The sequence below is a fragment of the Notothenia rossii genome (assembly GCF_949606895.1).
Source record: "Notothenia rossii genome assembly, chromosome: 6".
NCBI classification, from domain to species: domain Eukaryota; kingdom Metazoa; phylum Chordata; class Actinopteri; order Perciformes; family Nototheniidae; genus Notothenia; species Notothenia rossii.
In genome coordinates, this window is record NC_136909.1 from 87311264 (window position 1) to 87329556 (window position 18293).

The 18293-nt window shown below is 41.2% G+C and overlaps 1 protein-coding gene across 1 annotated transcript; it reads left to right on the forward strand.

The window, feature by feature from the left end:
• Nucleotides 1-17606, forward strand: LOC307044238 (high-affinity choline transporter 1-like). The gene is made up of 9 exons (XM_079689322.1): nucleotides 1-179; nucleotides 5221-5431; nucleotides 6039-6155; nucleotides 6466-6621; nucleotides 10836-10984; nucleotides 11149-11292; nucleotides 11369-11522; nucleotides 12031-12248; nucleotides 16120-17606. The coding sequence occupies exons 2-9, from the start codon at nucleotides 5248-5250 to the stop codon at nucleotides 16678-16680; spliced, it is 1683 nt and encodes a 560-aa protein (XP_079545448.1). The 5' UTR covers nucleotides 1-179; nucleotides 5221-5247; the 3' UTR covers nucleotides 16681-17606.
• The last annotated feature ends 687 nt before the right edge of the window (nucleotides 17607-18293 follow it).

Below are 18293 nucleotides of genomic sequence, written 5' to 3' on the forward strand. Positions count from 1 at the left end.
TGTTAACATCCCAGGACTGGTAGCCATGGTGATTTTCTACCTGCTGGTTCTTGGGACCGGCATCTGGGCTTCTTTCAAGTCCAAAAGGGAAGAGAAGAGAAGTGCAGCCACTGGGATGGATATGGCTCTGCTGGGAAACCGGAGCATTAGCTTAGTGGTGGGGATCTTCACAATGACAGGTGAGGAGGAAAACTGGAATTAAACAGGCATGTATAAATATTTTGATAGTTCTGTTAAAGTTCTATAGGTGTCATGTGACCTGGATGCAAAACAATGGACACCGTTTTAATCAAGCAGATGTATTTATAGGTCTGTTAATACAAATATTCTGCATTTTGCTATAGTTGAGTTCCTACACAAACAACCCAAAAAAAAGCCTGTTGAAATACGAGCTACAGTATGAAGAATGTGAGTTTGATAAGTGGCTGAAGGCTATGGTCATGAGGAATGTGAAAGCAATGATACCCTTGACGTTGTTTTGTCTAAAAGAAAAGGGTTAAGAAATGCAAGAAAGACAACATTATTCCACAAATTCATTCATTTGGACACAATGTAAAAGCATTGTTACTTAGTTTGATTTATTTAACTAGAAAACCATTCAGATAATTTGTTGGAAAAGTAAGACCATTCTTACTGTGCATCATGCCAGAGTTATTCATTAATGATTCTCAAACCTCTTTTAAAGCTAATATGCTATATTTGAACAATATATTATCGGGCCATATCTATACAAAACATGTCTCTGAAGTGTTTTTGAAAATACCAACAGATCACCCATTCTAGTCATGCATCATACCCCTCTATTTCAGCCCTGTTACTTGTGCTGATTCTGGGTCCGACCCTTTAACATTAGAACCGCCTACGGGTACATTTTATCCGCAGCTGTTTCTTGATCGTATGTAACTTTTTTTCAATAAAATATTCAAGTCTCCCACTCCGGGACTTTTCCTGAAAGTCTGTTATGTAGCGCCCTCTGTAGTTAATAATTGTCAATATGAAGTCAGATTGAAAAAATGGGCCAAAAAAAATTGCCATTTATACCCATCAGCGCCAGTGGGTAATATTTACCTTATAGAAAATGAATGCAGTTTGGTTTTCGTGCTCACCACTCCACTGAGACAGCTAACTGTGTCTTTGTGGAAAAGGTTACATGTATGTTGGACACAAGCCCATATGTGCTGTCTTCCTTGATCTCAGGAAGGCTTTTGACACTGTTGACCACCAAGTGCTCCTTACAAAGCTGACTCGTTTCAATTTATCTGCAGTTCAGATACATTGATATTTTACTTATGGAACAGAAAACAGTGTGTTTTGGTCAACGGAGCCAAATCCCCCTACCTTGTCAACCCTGTTGGGGTTCCACAAGGTTCCATTCTTGGACCATTACTGTTTTCTCTGTACATTAATGACTTGCCTAATGTATGTCCTGAGTTGAATGTGCAAATGTATGCCGATGATGCGGTCATCTTTGTACATGGGAAAAACACTGAAATGATCTCATCTGAAAGTTCAACACTGGCTGAACAACATTTGCTTACAGTTAAATGTACAAAAAACAGTATGCATGATGTTCAGTAAACGGAGCAGAAATAGAACTAGTCTCCCAGTTCAAGTATCTTGGAGTCATAATGGACTCAAACTTGACTTTTAAGAAACATATCAAGAAAGTATCAAATACCATTAAATTGAACTTGCAACATGTTAAACAAATGAGACCTTTCTTAACCGTCAATGCTGCAAAGTCACACCTCCACTGTATGATTCTATCCCACATTGAATACTGTTTTACAAACGGGTCGTTTGCTTGTGCCACAAACCTGAAACCCATAGAACCGCTGTTCAAGAGAGCTATCCAGGTGTTTGACAGAAAGCCACATTCATACCACCTCTGTACCATCCTTGAAAAACACAGTTTCTTGAGTTTTGACAATTTTAAGTCTTTTAAAAGTATGTGTTATTCTTATAAATGTTGACATGGACCCATCACTAGGGATCGCACCAATCCTACACTTCCCAGGATGCACTCTTGAGAACGGTGTTTATGTCCAGTACTCTCCAGTTAGAACCATCTCCATGTTGTCGGCCATTGTCCTCCTACCTGACTTCTGTGCTCTTCACCAAAGGCCATCTTCCTGAGAAGTGGGATGTGTTTAAAGTGAAAACCCAGCACTCATTGCAACCAGACACACCAACAGATGGCCCTACAGAGCACAATGAGAGTGAGAAACTGAATGGAAGCAACTCTCAGACAAAGGCTTCAACGCTAATGGCTAGCACAAACTGTTAGCATTCCTGTGTGTATAAGACAGGGTTGCCAACTTTGGGTACCTGGCTGGAGTGAGATTTTGAAATCATGGGTTTAATTACCCATATTCGCAGTAAATGACTGCTATGGTGTCAGCAGCAGGACCTTAGCATATATATAGGATATACAATATATACAAATACATAATATTGGACACAGACTATAAAGGGCACTCAGTTTCATTCACTAATTAAAGTCAAACACATGTTTGTTTCCACTGTTTTATTGTGTGCCTGTCGCGATAAGTAATTAATTGACTTATCGTACGATAAATAAAAATGAACTCGATAAATTGCCATTTACATGAGGATGTGACTAGCAGTTTGAAAGGATGTACTTGAATTATTATTATATATTATCATGATGTCAGTGGTCTAAAATGGCCATACAACGGTGCCGACAATATTATCGTTTATTGCAATAATTTCTGGGAAAATGTATCCAACAAAATTAATTATCGTGAGAGGCCTATACATGAAACACACACGCACACACACAAATCTACTTACTTACTCCAAACTGCCAAAAATATTAATTAACACACTCTCACTCTCAAATACTCTTTGACTCTATTTTGGCCGAGTAGAACAATAAGCAGCAGACTTTTACTTTTTTAGCATTTCTACTGGATCTTAGATCTGCGCATGCGCAATACGGGTCGGCAGTGGCAGCTCCAGAGTATTTGTGTTGGGTAATCTATGGTAGGGCTAACTCATACAGTGGTGGGGTTCAAGTCAGTATTTGCAATGTAATTACATACACGCTCCCCTTGACAGTGAAACGCCACGCGTGAGGTTTAGATTATTTCCCTGTCTCAATCCAAATTGAACTGTAGGAAATAAAAAGGCACATTTGTCTTGTAGTAAATAAAAAGGGCGACCTGGAGCCAATCCTGCAATTTCCCCACAAGTGAAAGAGTTGACATGCTGAAAACCCAACCCCTGCAGGGGGGTCTGGGGGGCTCCACCAGGAGATTTTTTGAAATACTGACATAAAATACAAATTCTGGTACTCTCTTGAGAAGAAAAATAAATAAATCTATTACTCCACGACATATTTAAAAAAATGAATGACATTTTAGTTTGTTGTTACTTTGTTCTGAAAGCTGAACCTGCTGCTCCTCACAGAGAGAAGAGGGAAGAGACTGTGTGAATGACTTTACATTGTGGATAAGGGTGGATAGCCCCCATTGTTCTGTGTGTCAAAATGAAAGACAGCCCGCACACCTATCAATCATCAAACCGTGGGGTCTGATTTCATTACGTGTTGATAGAAATCAACACGTAATGTTGTACCGATGTATATAGAGATGCACCAAAGGTATTCTCCGTTAGGACTTCCTGCAACAACACCACGCCGTTATCGTGATTCTGATTGGCCAGAAGACATTATCAAAGATGTTCTATTCACTACGTGACAAACATTTTCAAAACCGTTTCTAGTCTTCGGTTTTCTTGTTTTTGGCGTGAGAATAGTTTGGGCAGCGTGAGAGCGTGAGATTGAGAGTGAAAGCGTGTGTCACACGCCAGATGCGTGAGAGTTGGCAACCCTGGATAAGATAAGATAAGGGCAACCTCCTTTTTGTCGAGGAGGGGTTGAACCTAATCCAAAACATGGCAATCAGAAGCACAAATAGTATTTAGGTTTAGGTTTAGACCTTGCAATGGGGCAGATAGCGGTTGCGGGTGATGATCAATATAGTGTTAACTCCTGGGACGGCTACAAACATTTAATTTGGGATTTTTGGTTTATTTCAAGCCCTAGGCATTGTGCTAAACACTTTTACACAGTGCATGAGGTGCTTGTTTGTGTAAATGTAAGGTACAACTGTTATTCCAATCTGATGTAAAACAAACAAGACTCATGTGAATTTGAAACCTTTGAAGTAGTTCACACCAAGGACACAATGAGTGACGTTGTTTTATATGTATGCTTTTTTCTTGCTGAATCCATAAAAAATATGTGTATAATTATAAATAAAATGTCTGAAAAAGTTTCCAAGTATTTAATTTGCTCTTGAGTTGGAAAAGGGTACGTTGAATTGGTTGCAGGTTGCAGAAGTGGTTTTCAATTAAATCTGGAGAATAACAGCAACAGGAACACGACTCCTTCCTCCTTGTTGTTGTTATTGTTGTTGTTGCTGTTGCTGTTGCTGTTGTGAAGGATCATTCTGGTGATGCTGGAAAAAGAAAGTGGCGTCCTGACGTGGATGGACTCGGGATCTGGGTGTTGGAAAAAAGGTTGACTGGTTTGCAAAGATCAACCACTTGCTATCAAACTGGCACCAGCACAAGTGTACCTCCTTTCAGTGGAAAAGGGTTATTAGTGAAAGATAATATGAAGGGAGTATGGACTGGTAGCTGGATAGGTGCTAGTTCGCCTCCTAGTCCCTGCCGATGTGCCCTTGAGCAAGGCACCGAACCCCCAACCAGCCTGCATTTGTTCAACATACCTGTGTACTCTGTGGTTAAAACGATGTATGTAAAAACCCCTAGGGGGATAACTAAAGCTTCTTCTTATTCTTCTTCTCAAAATATAATTTTTCATAGAAAGTGATAATCCAAAGCATGTTTCAAAATACATGACTTGGCAGTAAGACATGTGTTAAAAGGGTTAGGATTAGCCTCATGTCCACATGCAGCAGACATGACAGCAAACCAGTCATTTCAGCTCCACGTTTGTTACTTGCTGGCAGCCTCTTGCACTCGCTATCCTTTTTGTCAACAGAAGAACCAAAGTAGACCCCAACAAAGATGAAGGCGTTCCTTGTGATGTGTTTTGCTTTGTGCTTTTCGTTATGGGTGTGTCTTAAGTATTAAACTTTGCTCAGGCATTTTACCAGAGGGCATTTATGTACTTTGAAGTTTGAAAGGTTTTAATTTAAGCAGTTTGTCTTCTTGATTTACTTCACTCAGTCAGCCAGACGTCAGTCAGCATCTATCATGGCTGTTAACATCCCAGGACTGGTAGCCATGGTGATTTTCTACCTGCTGGTTCTTGGGACCGGCATCTGGGCTTCTTTCAAGTCCAAAAGGGAAGAGAAGAGAAGTGCAGCCACTGGGATGGATATGGCTCTGCTGGGAAACCGGAGCATTAGCTTGGTGGTGGGGATCTTCACAATGACAGGTGAGGAGGAACACTGGAATTAAACAGGGCAGGTGAGAGAGGGACGGAGTTTTGCAATATCGCGGAAGTGGAAAAATTATGTTTTAACTACTTGGCGGTGTGGGGCTCGAGGGAAAGGGTGGGGTCAAAGATTACGCAGAGGTTGCGTGCCTGGGTGGAGGGGGAAACAGGGGTTTCATCGATGGTGAGTGTCAGGTTGGGGGTTTTGCTGAGGGTGGATTTGGAGCCGATGAGGAGGAGTTCAGTTTTATTGCTGTTGAGTTTGAGGAAGTTGTGTTGCATTGAGAATTGTATTGCAGTCAGACAGGAGTCGATGTGGGTGAGGGGGGGGGCTTGTGGGGGGATTTGGTGCTGAGGTAAATCTGGGTGTCGTCGGCGTAACAGTGAAAGTCCAGGTTGTAGTGGCGGAGAATCTGACCAAGGGGGAGGATGTAGATGATGAAGAGGAGGGGGCAGAGTACTGAACCTTGAAAGAAAGGCACCATTATTCCACACATTCATTCATGTGGGCATAATGTAAAAGCATTGTCACTTAGTTTGATTTATTTAACTAGAAAACTGTTGTTTGTCCACGAATTGAATTGTTGTGTGTTAATCTCTCCCATAGCTACCTGGGTCGGAGGAGGCTTCATTGTTGGAACAGCTGAGATGGTGTACCTGCCATCTATGGGTCTAACCTGGGCAATCCTGATGCTGTTGGCATACAGCTCATCTTTTATTATTTGTAAGTTTGATATTACATCTGACCGAAAAAACAAATGTAGCCAGATAATATTAAATAGGTAAAAAATGTAGATATGTAAAAGAAAATATCACTATTTAATAAAAATGTAATTTCTCTTTTCCAAAGAGTTTTTACAGATATAAATTGTTTTTAAAAAAAAGTATTTAAAGGTATTATACATCTTGGGTTTTCTTTCACACCTCATATTCAGTTTGATTAATATTTAGTAGGTGATTTCAAACGCAGCCTAAGAAAATGTTTATATTTTGTTTCTTTAATTGTGATTTTTTTCTGTCCTCTTTATTTTAAGGTGGCTTGGTGTTTGTAAAGCCGATGAGAGACAGAAACTGTGTGACGTTGCTGGACCCCTTCAATGACAAGTATGGAAAAGTAGTAACTGCTGCACTGTCCCTGGCTTCAATTGGTTTGGATATTGTCTGGTTACCCGCCATACTAATTGGTTTAGGTATGGTATATACATTTTTCTCTCTGTTTGTATACACACACACACAAACAAAGGTTTTAGCGATACGTTGAGTGTGTTTCTTTCAAACACACTGGAGCATCCAAGAGGAAGTTCTAGCTATTTGAGGATGTGGTTCTTGGCTTTTGATTCTATGTCCAGTGCTGTTGTTAAAGATTTCTTGCAACGTTTAAAAAAATCAGGCGTCGGTACAAAGTGAACTGGTAGCACCGGATCTTGAATTTCCGGGAAGTGGCTTTGCTCTGCCACAAAAGAGGAAGACATGTTTTTTGTCTGAAATATCGGCAGTAAACATCCTCCCAATAATTTGCACAGACTGCTCTGCCAGTATTAGAGTCTTCTCCCCATCAGAGAAGGAGATTTGTCATTCGTAGCCCCTTTCATAATTTGACAGAATCCAATCCTTGCCCAGATGAAGATTACATTTATTGTCATTCCGTAGTACAGGTACTATGTAATGAAACCGTTTCTCTGCATTTGACCCATCCTAGTGTTACGGCGCTCTTTCAGTCTTCTCCGTAGTCTCCAGAGTAGCTTCAGCACCATGAGGCAGTTCCTATATCTTATATTCTTAGACATCAATTAATCTCCATTAACAACTCGAAATCCCCCACAGCCCCTTTCAATCATGGCGTCCCTCAGGGTTCTGTACTTCGTCCCCTTCTGTTCATTATCTATATCCTCTCAATTGGACAAATCCTCCGTCAGCACCAACTCCAGTTCAACTGTTATGCTGATGACACACAGCTCTACCTATCAACAAAATATATGTCTCCAACGACACACTCCCAGCTCAGCACCTGCCTTACTGACATTCAAATTTGGATGCAAAACAATTTTCTAAAACTCAACTGTGAAAAATCGAAACTCATAATCATCGGCCCAAACTCACCTACCCGCTCAACCCAGGATTTTTTCACTTACCATCGACGGCTGCATTGTCAACCCCTCCACTCACATCCGTAACCTTGGCATCATCCTCGATCCCACCCTCACTTTCCTCCCTCACGTCAACCAGGTCACAAAAAACGCTTTCTTCCATTTAAAGGACATCGCCTGCATCAGACCCTCCCTCTCATCGATCGCTGCTGAAACTCTGATCCATGCCTTTATAACATGCCGACTGGATTAATGCAACAACATTATTTTTGGATCACCTGCATTCATACTAAAAAAACGTCAATATGTCCAAAACTCAGCTGCCCACTTGCTCACCTCCACCCGACGCTCCGACCACATCACCCCTATCCTCCATGACCTCCACTGGCTCCCCATCAAACACCGCATTGACTTTCAAATATTACTTTTGACTTACAAAGCCCTCAACAACCTTGCCCCCCCCTACCTGAACACAACATAGCACAGAGACAGCTCTGGTTAAAGTCACAAATGACATTCTAATAGCCTCTGACAAGGGACTTGTCTCTATTCTTGTCTTGCTCGATCTTAGTGCTGCATTTGATACTATCGACCATGATATCCTATTGCAAAGACTAGAGCACTTAGTTGGCATACAAGGAACTGCTTTAGGCTGGTTTAGGTCCTATCTATCTGAACGCTCTCAGTTTGTACGTGTCAACGATGAATCTTCCATGCAAACCAAAGTTAGCCATGGAGTGCCACAGGGCTCAGTGCTTGGACCTATTTTGTTCACCCTATATATGCTTCCGTTAGGCAATATTATAAGGAATCATTCTGTAAACTTTCATTGTTATGCGGATGATACTCAACTATATTTATCAATCAAGCCTGATGAAATTAATCAACAAAATAAAATTCAAGACTGCCTCAAGGACTTAAAAACGTGGATGACCTTAAATGTTTTGATGTTAAACACGACCAAAACTGAAGTTATTGTACTTGGCCCGAAGAATCTACGAAACAAATTATCTAAAGATATATTAACGATGGATGGCATTAATTTGGCCTCCAGTGAGACTGTAAGGAATCTTGGTGTTATATTTGATCAGGATTTATCCTTTAACACCCACATAAAATCAATTTCAAGGACCGCCTACTTCCATCTACGTAACATTGCAAAAATCAGGCATATCTTGCCTCAAAACGATGCAGAGAAACTAGTCCATGCATTTGTTACTTCAAGGCTGGATTATTGTAACTCCTTATTATCAGGGTGTACCAAGAAGTCAGTCAAGTCGCTTCAGCTGATTCAAAATGCTGCAGCTCGTGTACTAAGTTAGGAAAAGGGACCACATTACTCCTGTTCTGGCTGCCTTACACTGGCTCCCTATAGAACACAGGATAGAATTTAAAATTCTTCTTCTCGCCTACAAAGCCCTTAATGGGCTGGCGCCATCTTACCTTAAATAACTCATTATACCCTATTGTCCTACTAGGGCATTGCGTTCCAAGAATGCAAGGTTGTTGGTTGTTCCTAGAGTCTCTAAAAGTACAATGGGAGCCAGAGCCTTTTCTTATCAAGCTCCACTTTTGTGGAATCAGCTTCCAGTTTGTGTTCGGACGGCAGACACCCTATCCGTTTTTAAGAGTGCGCTTAAGACCTTCCTTTTTGATAAAGCTTATAGTTAGGGCTGATTAGATTCAGCCCCTAGTTTTGCTGATATAGGCATAGTTTGTCGGGGGACATCTTACTTCTTCCTTCTCTCTGTCTATACCTGTGTACTCTCATGTTCCGATTAACCCAGCTTCCCCAAATTTCTTTCTTTTTGGTGTCTATATACGACGGGATCCGGAGTCATGGATGATCCTGCGGTCCTGTGTCATGGATCGCGAGTCCTGGATCTTGAGTCGTGGCTGTGGTCCTGGATCATAAGTCCTGGATGGATATCCTCGTGGATTCATCTTCTTATTATACACACATGCATTTCCAAACATTTGGACTACCTATGTTGCAAATGTATTATCTTTTCAATTTACACACGGCATCTATTGCACGTCTGTCCGTCCTGGGAGAGGGATCCCTCCTCTGTTGCTCTCCCTGAGGTTTCTCCCATGTTCCCCTTTAAACTGTGGGTTTTCTCTGGAAGTTTTTCCTTGTACGATGTGAGGGTCTAAGGACAGAGGGTCTAAGGACAGAGGGTGTCGTATTGTCATACTGATATTCTGTACAAACTGTGAAGTCCACTGAGACAAATGTAACATTTGTGATATTGGGCTATATAAATAAACATTGATTGATTGATTGATTGATACCTCTGTGACCTCATCCAACGACACACCCCCGCCCGTCGCCTCAGGTCTGCTGAAGCTAATTTACTGCAGCCCATAAGGAAAAAGCTCTGGGCCTGGGGTGACAGGGCCTTCGCAGTAGCCTCCCCCTCACTCTGGAACTCCCTCCCCAGCCACGTGAGATCTGCCAACACTATCACATCATTCAAACAATCTCTCAAAAGTTTGATTATTATACACCCTTTGGTCCAGGTGATGCAGATCGTGCTTTTTCTACCGCCTGCTGGTTCTCTGTCCACTTGAATGGTGCCGTGTCAAATCGGGAAGCAGGTTCTGGAGTATGAGGCACGTCTTGTTGCTGTTGCCAAGTTGTTTTTCAATGTGGTTTTCACAAGCTTCCCTGTCTTCTTCTCCTCCAGTAGATCTCTGGCATAATTAGAGTGGTCCCAGATCTAGCCTGCTCATGCCTTCTCTTTCCAACCCATATGTTTCCTAATCAGTTCTCCTCAGGTTTGTGAGCCTGGCTTTTATCAGATCAAGGATTGCCTCAGGGCCTTCTTTCTAACCCTAACCCTTCTCCTGTTCTTTAGCTTGCCTCCAACTCAAGCATTTTCATTTCCTGCATATTTCTTGTTTGGGGAAGTTGTTTATCTGGTCCATCTCTCAAAATCTCTGCTGGCTTTTGTCGTAGATTATGCCAACAAAGAGGTTTCATTTTTGGAGGCTGGAGGCTCCCATCGAACAAACGATCAGACAAATATTTCATCCTCAAAGCTAGATTTTGAGACCTCTTCTTTCTCAACTAGATGCTTCTATGGGCATTACTTATGGTAAACAAACAACTACATCGCACCATCACTATGCAGACGACGTACACTATAACATATAGCCAGAGTGACCGAACACAAGCATTTACAAACTGCATTGTACAAATAAAAGATCCCTATCTTCAGCCTATAAACCTGGTGTTTGTTATGACCAATCCCTGACCAACACAGTCCAATAACACAGTTTATAACATTGTCATGATACAATGTGTTTGACAGGAGGAACCATGAGTGTGGTCCTGGATATTCCCTTCAGTGTGTGCGTATGGATCTCTGCTGCCGTCGCCATTATCTACACTCTGCTGGGGGGTCTCTACTCGGTGGCCTACACAGATATTGTACAGCTTATCCTCTTATTCATCAGCTTGGTGAGTTTGCTACTCGCTACTCCCTTTATTGGGACCACATCACCGATCCCGCTTTTGATACACTTCGGTGTATCAAAATCATAATTTGTGTACAACAACTGTCTGTGTTTCGCGTCTTTAAAAGTTCTGTGTGTTTCTATTTACATATTTTTCTGTCCCTGCAGTGGATCTGTGTTCCCTTTGCTCTGATGAACCCCCACGTTTCGGACATTAGTCAGACACTGATGAACAACACCCTTCACGCTCCCTGGATAGGAGCACCAGAGCTGAAAAAGTCCTGGCTACTGATGGACGATTTTTTACTAATGGTAAGGAAGTGGATAATTACAAACACAATTCACGTTAATAAAAAAACATTAACCAATTTACTGTTTTGACTTTAAGGCCCTGGGGAGTCTGGGATATCAGTGCCTTCATCAGAGGACTTTGTCGGCATCGTCCACATCAACAGCCAAGACCACTTGCTATGTTTCGGCTTTCTTCCTGCCTATTTTGGGGATTCCTTCAGTACTTTTTGGGGCAGCTGCTGCCTCCACAGGTAACAATTGTTTCTAAATACTGAGGGAACCTGTGAAAACTGATGTCTTTAAGCACCTGTCGTTTTCCTATGGTTTGGTTCCTGATTTCCTGTTCCTGTTTCCCTCCTAGTCCTCCGGGTTTGTTCTAGTTTTGTTTGCTACTTTTCCTTTTGTTCTACTTCAACTGTTCCTTCAGTTTTTATATTTTTACGCCAGTTTTGAAGTTACTAAAAGCTCGCCTTGTGTTTACATTCTTACTGATTTTGGGTCCGCACTCTTGCCAAACCCTGACAAGAACCGACGAATCACAGAGTTAAAAAACTAAAATAAGAAACACTTATATATTTTTATGGACTGCAGGCATTAGCAAATGTGCTAGAAAAAAAGTCATTTGAGTGAAGAGGAAATCTCAGCAACATGCCATTTGAGAGGTCATCACATAAGCCACATTCCTGTAGGCTTTTCTCAGAATAACGCAGATAATGTGAACCTTTTTCAGTCTCTCCTTCTTCTGTGTCCATGCTTTAGACTGGAACATGACTTCGTACGGTTCTCCGTCTCCATATGAACGTGGGGAATCAGCTCTAGTTCTGCCGCTCAGCCTCCAACATCTCACCCCATCCTTCATCTCCATCATCGGTATTGGAGCTGTGGCCGCCGCCTCGATGTCGTCGCTCGACTCTCTTCTGCTTTCTGCAGCTTCTGTCTTCACCTCCAACATATACAAGAACGTCCTGAGACCCCAGGTGAAGAAAAACAATAGTTCTTTTAGTGTGGTACATTACAATGAAAGCTACAGGAGAATTATAGAGTTGTATGATAAAAAACAAGATGAAGTCACAATTCCAAGATTCAAAGGTTTTAATGTCAGATGCATTTAAGCCACATTGTAGAAATGGCAATGAAATTCTTCTGACCTGAGCTCCTCCAATGATGCAACATGTATACAAAATAAAATATAAAAAAATAGTGCAAGAAGTCTGTATAAACGTAAATAGACAACCCAGTCTCACGGCATTTCGTGTTATAGTCACGAAATTAATTTAATCTATTGATTTGTGTTCACCAACACGATTTTCGAATTTTTTTCGTGTCACACAGAACGATTTTAAAAGCAATGTATTTCTATTGGTAGTATGTTTCGTGCCTGCACCACGTCTTTTTGTCCAGTCGGGTCTTGGAAAGCCGGAAGCTGTGTGGTTCATAAAAACATTTTCTTACTCAATATCTTACCCTAAGCCTAAGCCTAACCCTTTTATTTTAAATAATATAATGTTTTGTTTGCCGTCCGTGAGGAAAGTAAATGGAGCTCAGAGCCTTAGAATACTGACATCTGTATTTTTTCAAATATTTTTTTCCTTATAATTTGTTATTATTTGGTGCAGGCACGAAACATACTACCAATAGAAATACATTGCTTCTAAAATCGTTCTGTCAGAATACTGAAATCTATATATTTTTTTATCTCTTTTTCCTTCTAATTTGTCATTATTTACGTTGGTTTTAAAATGGTTCTGTGTGACACAAAGAAAATGGGGAAATCGTGTTGGGAACACGAATCAATAGATTAATTTTGTGGCTATAACACGAAATGCCGTGAGACTTTGTTGAAAATATGAAATAGAATATTATACAAGAACAGAATGTGAAATTATATATTGTACAGTAAGACGAAATAAAATATGGTTTATTGCGTTTATTGGTTTATTTATACATATACGCAGCGTCAGCAAATAGAACCCTTTCTCTTTTCCTCCATTCCCATATCTCCAAAAACGGGGCTACAACGGAGCTGATCCAGATTTATGACTGATATGACGTAATATCTGAAATGTGGACCCACGGCCCTATCAGAAACGTTGCTATCAGAAACAATGCCCGACTGTTTTGGACGTAATATGGTCGGTGTTTACATTAGCATCGCTAACACTCGGAGCTAACCTGTACTGGAGAGCATGTGTGTGAAGAAGCAGGAAATAAAAAGGAACTCACCTTGTGGTATAACCGGCAAGAGAGAAAGCCTTTGAGCTCCATACTGTTTCAGAGATAATTGATAATCCATGATACGGCGTTTCATCACGGCATCATCATCATCATCATCATCATCACGGCAGTATTTAGTTTAGACAGCAGCTGCCGGTTCCCGCTGCCGGCACCCTCCTTTTTTATTTTGTATCTACTAACTATTAGTAGAGAAAAACGAGTAATGAATATACTTTAGAGGGATCCTATTAATATCTAATAATTAGGGCTGTCAGTCGATTAAAATAGTTAATCACGATTAATCGCAAATTAATCGCACATTTTTTATCTGTTCTAAATGTACCTTAGAGGAATATTTTTCAAGTTTTTAATACTCTTATCAACATATGAGTGGACACATCTGCTTTATGCAAATGTTTATTATCATTTGAACAATGACAAATATTCTCATGAATATTAAACACAACAACCTCTGAACATTACAAATATTCACCTCAATTCAACCTAGAACCTCTCATACAATAATACAATACAAATGGTGTGTGTGTGTGTGTGTGTGTGTGTGTGTGTGTGTGTGCGTGTGTGTGTGTGTGTGTGTGTGTGTGTGTGTGTGTGCGTGCGTGCGTGCGTGTGTGTGTGTGTGGGATCGTTGGACCTATGTGCAACTCAAGGCATATGCTCGAACGGGAGCTGCCTGGACGCTGCAATCATGTTGCGTGCACTATCCGTGCTGAGTGTGCTGACTTTTCCCTCAATGTCCCACTGTCTGGCTACCTGCATCAAGTCAAGTGCTCGGCGCAGTTGTCGGCAAAATGTCGCGCCTCTGTTTTCATTTAAACAGCTCCTTATATCCGTTAGCGCAGCTAGCTAGCACTAGATGCTAACAACAACAACAATACACGTAAGGTCTCTCACTTGCGCCACACATACACACACCCTCCCGGTCCTCCCGATGGCCAGTCGGTGCCTGCCGGTGAGCGTGGAAGTGTGGTCTGCCGCAAGCGGACGGCAGGAGCGGGGCTGTCAGCATCAGCTTGTAGATGGTATTTTAAACTCGATGTCAATTAACCACTAGGTGTCCCTTTATATCAGCTGTGCACCGTTATGGTGTAAATACAGCCTATCTATCGATTGGATCAAATATAAAAGTCAGCCGAATTAGTGTTGATAATGCACGGAGACGTATTGTGTGAAAAGAAATGTAAGATGTTGTTTAATTGCTTATATATTTATGATCCACGTCACGTTTTCTGTTTTGGCGGCAGTTCTCCTGTTTGTCTAGAAGTCTTCTCAGCAGAATAAAGTATTATTTAATTTTTATTTTATTTTTTTCGGATTTCACATCGCATAAACACCATATCCCATGTGCATTGCGGCTAAACCACCCAAATCACCGAGCTGAGGATCTTGCCTACGTCTGTTTCCGGTATTGATTATGACTGATGTATTTTGTTATACACACATTCCTTCAAATTTACATTTTACAATCAGCATGCTCCCCTGAGTCTCTAAGGTAGATGATAAATGGGTGTCAAAACTAATCACCAAACATTTAGACAAAGGTTTCGCTCCACTCACCCAATGCAGTTTGGTTTTCGTGCTCACCACTCCACTGAGACAGCTAACTGTGTCTTTGTGGAAAAGGTTACATGTATGTTGGACACAAGCCCATATGTGCTGTCTTCCTTGATCTCAGGAAGGCTTTTGACACTGTTGACCACCAAGTGCTCCTTACAAAGCTGACTCGTTTCAATTTTTCTGCTGTTCAGATACATTGATATTTTACTTATGGAACAGAAAACAGTGTGTTTTGGTCAACGGAGCCAAATCCCCCTACCTTGTCAACCCTGTTGGGGTTCCACCAGGTTCCATTCTTGGACCATTACTCTTTTCTCTGTACATTAATGACTTGCCTAATGTATGTCCTGAGTTGAATGTGCAAATGTATGCCGGTCATCTTTGTACATGGGAAAAACACTGAAATGATCTCATCTGAAAGTTCAACACTGGCTGAACAACATTTGCTTACAGTTAAATGTACAAAAAACAGTATGCATGATGTTCAGTAAACGGAGCAGAAATAGAACTAGTCTCCCAGTTCAAGTATCTTGGAGTCATAATGGACTCGAACTTGACTTTTTAGAAACATATCAAGAAAGTATCAAATACTATTAAATTGAACTTGCAACATGTTAAACAAATCAGACCTTTCTTAACCGTCAATGCTGTAAAGTCATGCCTCCACTGCATGATTCTATCCCACATTGAATACTGTTTTACAAACGGGTCGTTTGCTTGTGCCACAAACCTGAAACCCATAGAACAGCTGTTCAAGAGAGCTATCCAGGTGTTTGACAGAAAGCCACATTCATACCACCACTGTACCATCCTTGAGAAACACAGTTTCTTGAGTTTTGACAATTTTAAGTCTTTTAAAAGTATGTGTTTTTTTAATAAATGTTGACATGGACTCAAAGTTCAAATCCGGCTCATTTACATTAGAAAACATTATTTTGTTTAAAATGTTCATCAATGTGCATTGTCCCGGTTCAAATAAACGATTAAATGAAAAAATGAAATGACAGTCTCATTAATGTGCTGTTTATGTGTTTTTTTTCCTCTCTTCTTCTTCAGGCGTCGGAGAGGGAGATCCAGTGGGTGATCCGAGCGTCTGTGTTGGCCGCGGGCGTGTTTGGTTCATCGCTTACCTTCCTGAAAAGCAGCATCTTATTGTTCTGGTTCATCAGTTCTGAAATCGCCTACGTCATACTCTTCCCTCAACTCGTCTGCGTCCTTTTCGTCGGCATCTCCAACAGTTACGGGGCTGTTATGGGCTTGTTGTTGGGAATAATGTTACGACTGCTCAGTGGAGACCCATCACTAGGGATCGCACCAATCCTACACTTCCCAGGATGCACTCTTGAGGACGGTGTTTATGTCCAGTACTCTCCAGTTAGAACCATCTCCATGTTGTCGGCCATTGCTGCCATCTTGTTGTCCTCCTACCTGACTTCTGTGCTCTTCAACAAAGGCCATCTTCCTGAGAAGTGGGATGTGTTTAAAGTGAAAACCCAGCACTCATTGCAACCAGACACACCAACAGATGGCCCTACAGAGCACAATGAGAGTGAGAAACTGAATGGAAGCAACTCTCAGACAAAGGCTTCAACGCTAATGGCTAGCACAAACTGTTAGCATTCCTGTGTGTATAAGATAAGATAAGGGCAACCTCCTTTTTGTCGAGGAGGGGTTGAACCTAATCCAAAACATGGCAATCAGAAGCACAAATAGGTTTTAGGTTTAGGTTTAGACCTTGCAATGGGGCAGATAGCGGTTGCGGGTGATGATCAATAGAGTGCTAACTCCTGGGACGGCTACAAACATTTAATTTGGGATTTTTGGTTTATTTCAAGCCCTAGGCATTGTGCTAAACACTTTTACACAGTGCATGAGGTGCTTGTTTGTGTAAATGTAAGGTACAACTGTTATTCCAATGTGATGTAAAACAAACAAGACTCATGTGAATTTGAAACCTTTGAAGCAGTTCACACCAAGGACACAATGAGTGACGTTGTTTTATATGTATGCTTTTTTCTTGCTGAATCCATAAAAAAGATGTGTATAATTATAAATAAAATGTCTGAAAAAGTTTCAAAGTATGGTCAATGGGAAAAAGTATTTCTGGGCCCAGTGACGTCACGTACTGATACGGAAATTGTAGTACCGCCGTTTGGTGCGGCCGCACCAGCCACGCTCCCTCACCTTGCATAATGAACAATGTAACGCCAAGTTGATGCAGGCCAATGTATGCAGTGTTCTTTATATTGTAGTCATTATAGAGACTTCATTGTGAGCATTCCTGTATGTTGTTCATGCGTGATTGTTTATAATAGTTAATTACTTTATGTAATAACGTGTAATTTCAATCGCCATTCTGTTGCGGCCTTTGGCCAATAGAGGGCAGCATAGGCCAGCTAATTGTGCCATTTCTTTATCTACCTAATTTACTGTGTAACAATGTCACTGGTCATTAGCCCTGTATAATACATGTTTATTCATACCTGTTTATCTTTATGTTACAGATACCACACCCATCCACTTACCGTTGCATGTAAAATTCACTACCCTGGATTTCAATAAAGTAGTTAAATTGGAACAGCCTGTGGAAAGCCGTTCTTCCTCGCACGTCCGTCGCCGACACCTTCTAACAGAGGACAGGAAAATCTAGCTGCAGCACGACCTGTATACTTTTGCACGCCGTTTTCTCAACACATATCAATGTGGCAATTGTGATGATGTTATTAGATATACATTTACACACATGCCAACCTTTCCAAATCCAAAAGAGGTTGGTTTGCGCGTGGCAAATGTGCACGCCCAAATTAGTTGATCAGAAGAAATGGAACCCCAGTAATTACAGGTATAAACCATGTATTTCTATATTGCATTTTTCACTTTAATTGGTCATACAATGTTCAGTCACTTTAGTGCTTGGTTTGTAGCAGACTTGGCTTTCTTGAGAAGTTCAGGGTCTGGTGAAGTCTGATGAAGACTGACTAGAAGACAGTGACAGATTGAGTTCCTGTGTATAAAGCCCCGCCTGCAGTAATCTGCCTAAAAAGGCCCTACTGAGCTTTGCCTTTCCTGTTTTGTGTGCATGTAAATGGTGTCCAAAGGCTAACATCTCTGTGTTCCCTCCATAATGAGTTTTAATTGGCTGATTTTCATTTCGCCCTCAAATCCTCAGGTCTGCTTCCTTAATCACTCACAGTTCACGGTCCAGTATTCGCAACAATTACTGGTAGAAG

Excerpts from the sequence above, each read along its gene's own strand:
- LOC307044238 (XM_079689322.1), top strand. The coding sequence starts at position 5,248 with ATGGCTGTTAACATCCCAGGACTGGTAGCCATGGTGATTTTCTACCTG. Across the intron at positions 6,622-10,835 it reads CGCCATACTAATTGGTTTAG|GAGGAACCATGAGTGTGGTC; the intron begins GTATGGTATATA and ends TGTGTTTGACAG. Across the intron at positions 10,985-11,148 it reads TCCTCTTATTCATCAGCTTG|TGGATCTGTGTTCCCTTTGC; the intron begins GTGAGTTTGCTA and ends CTGTCCCTGCAG.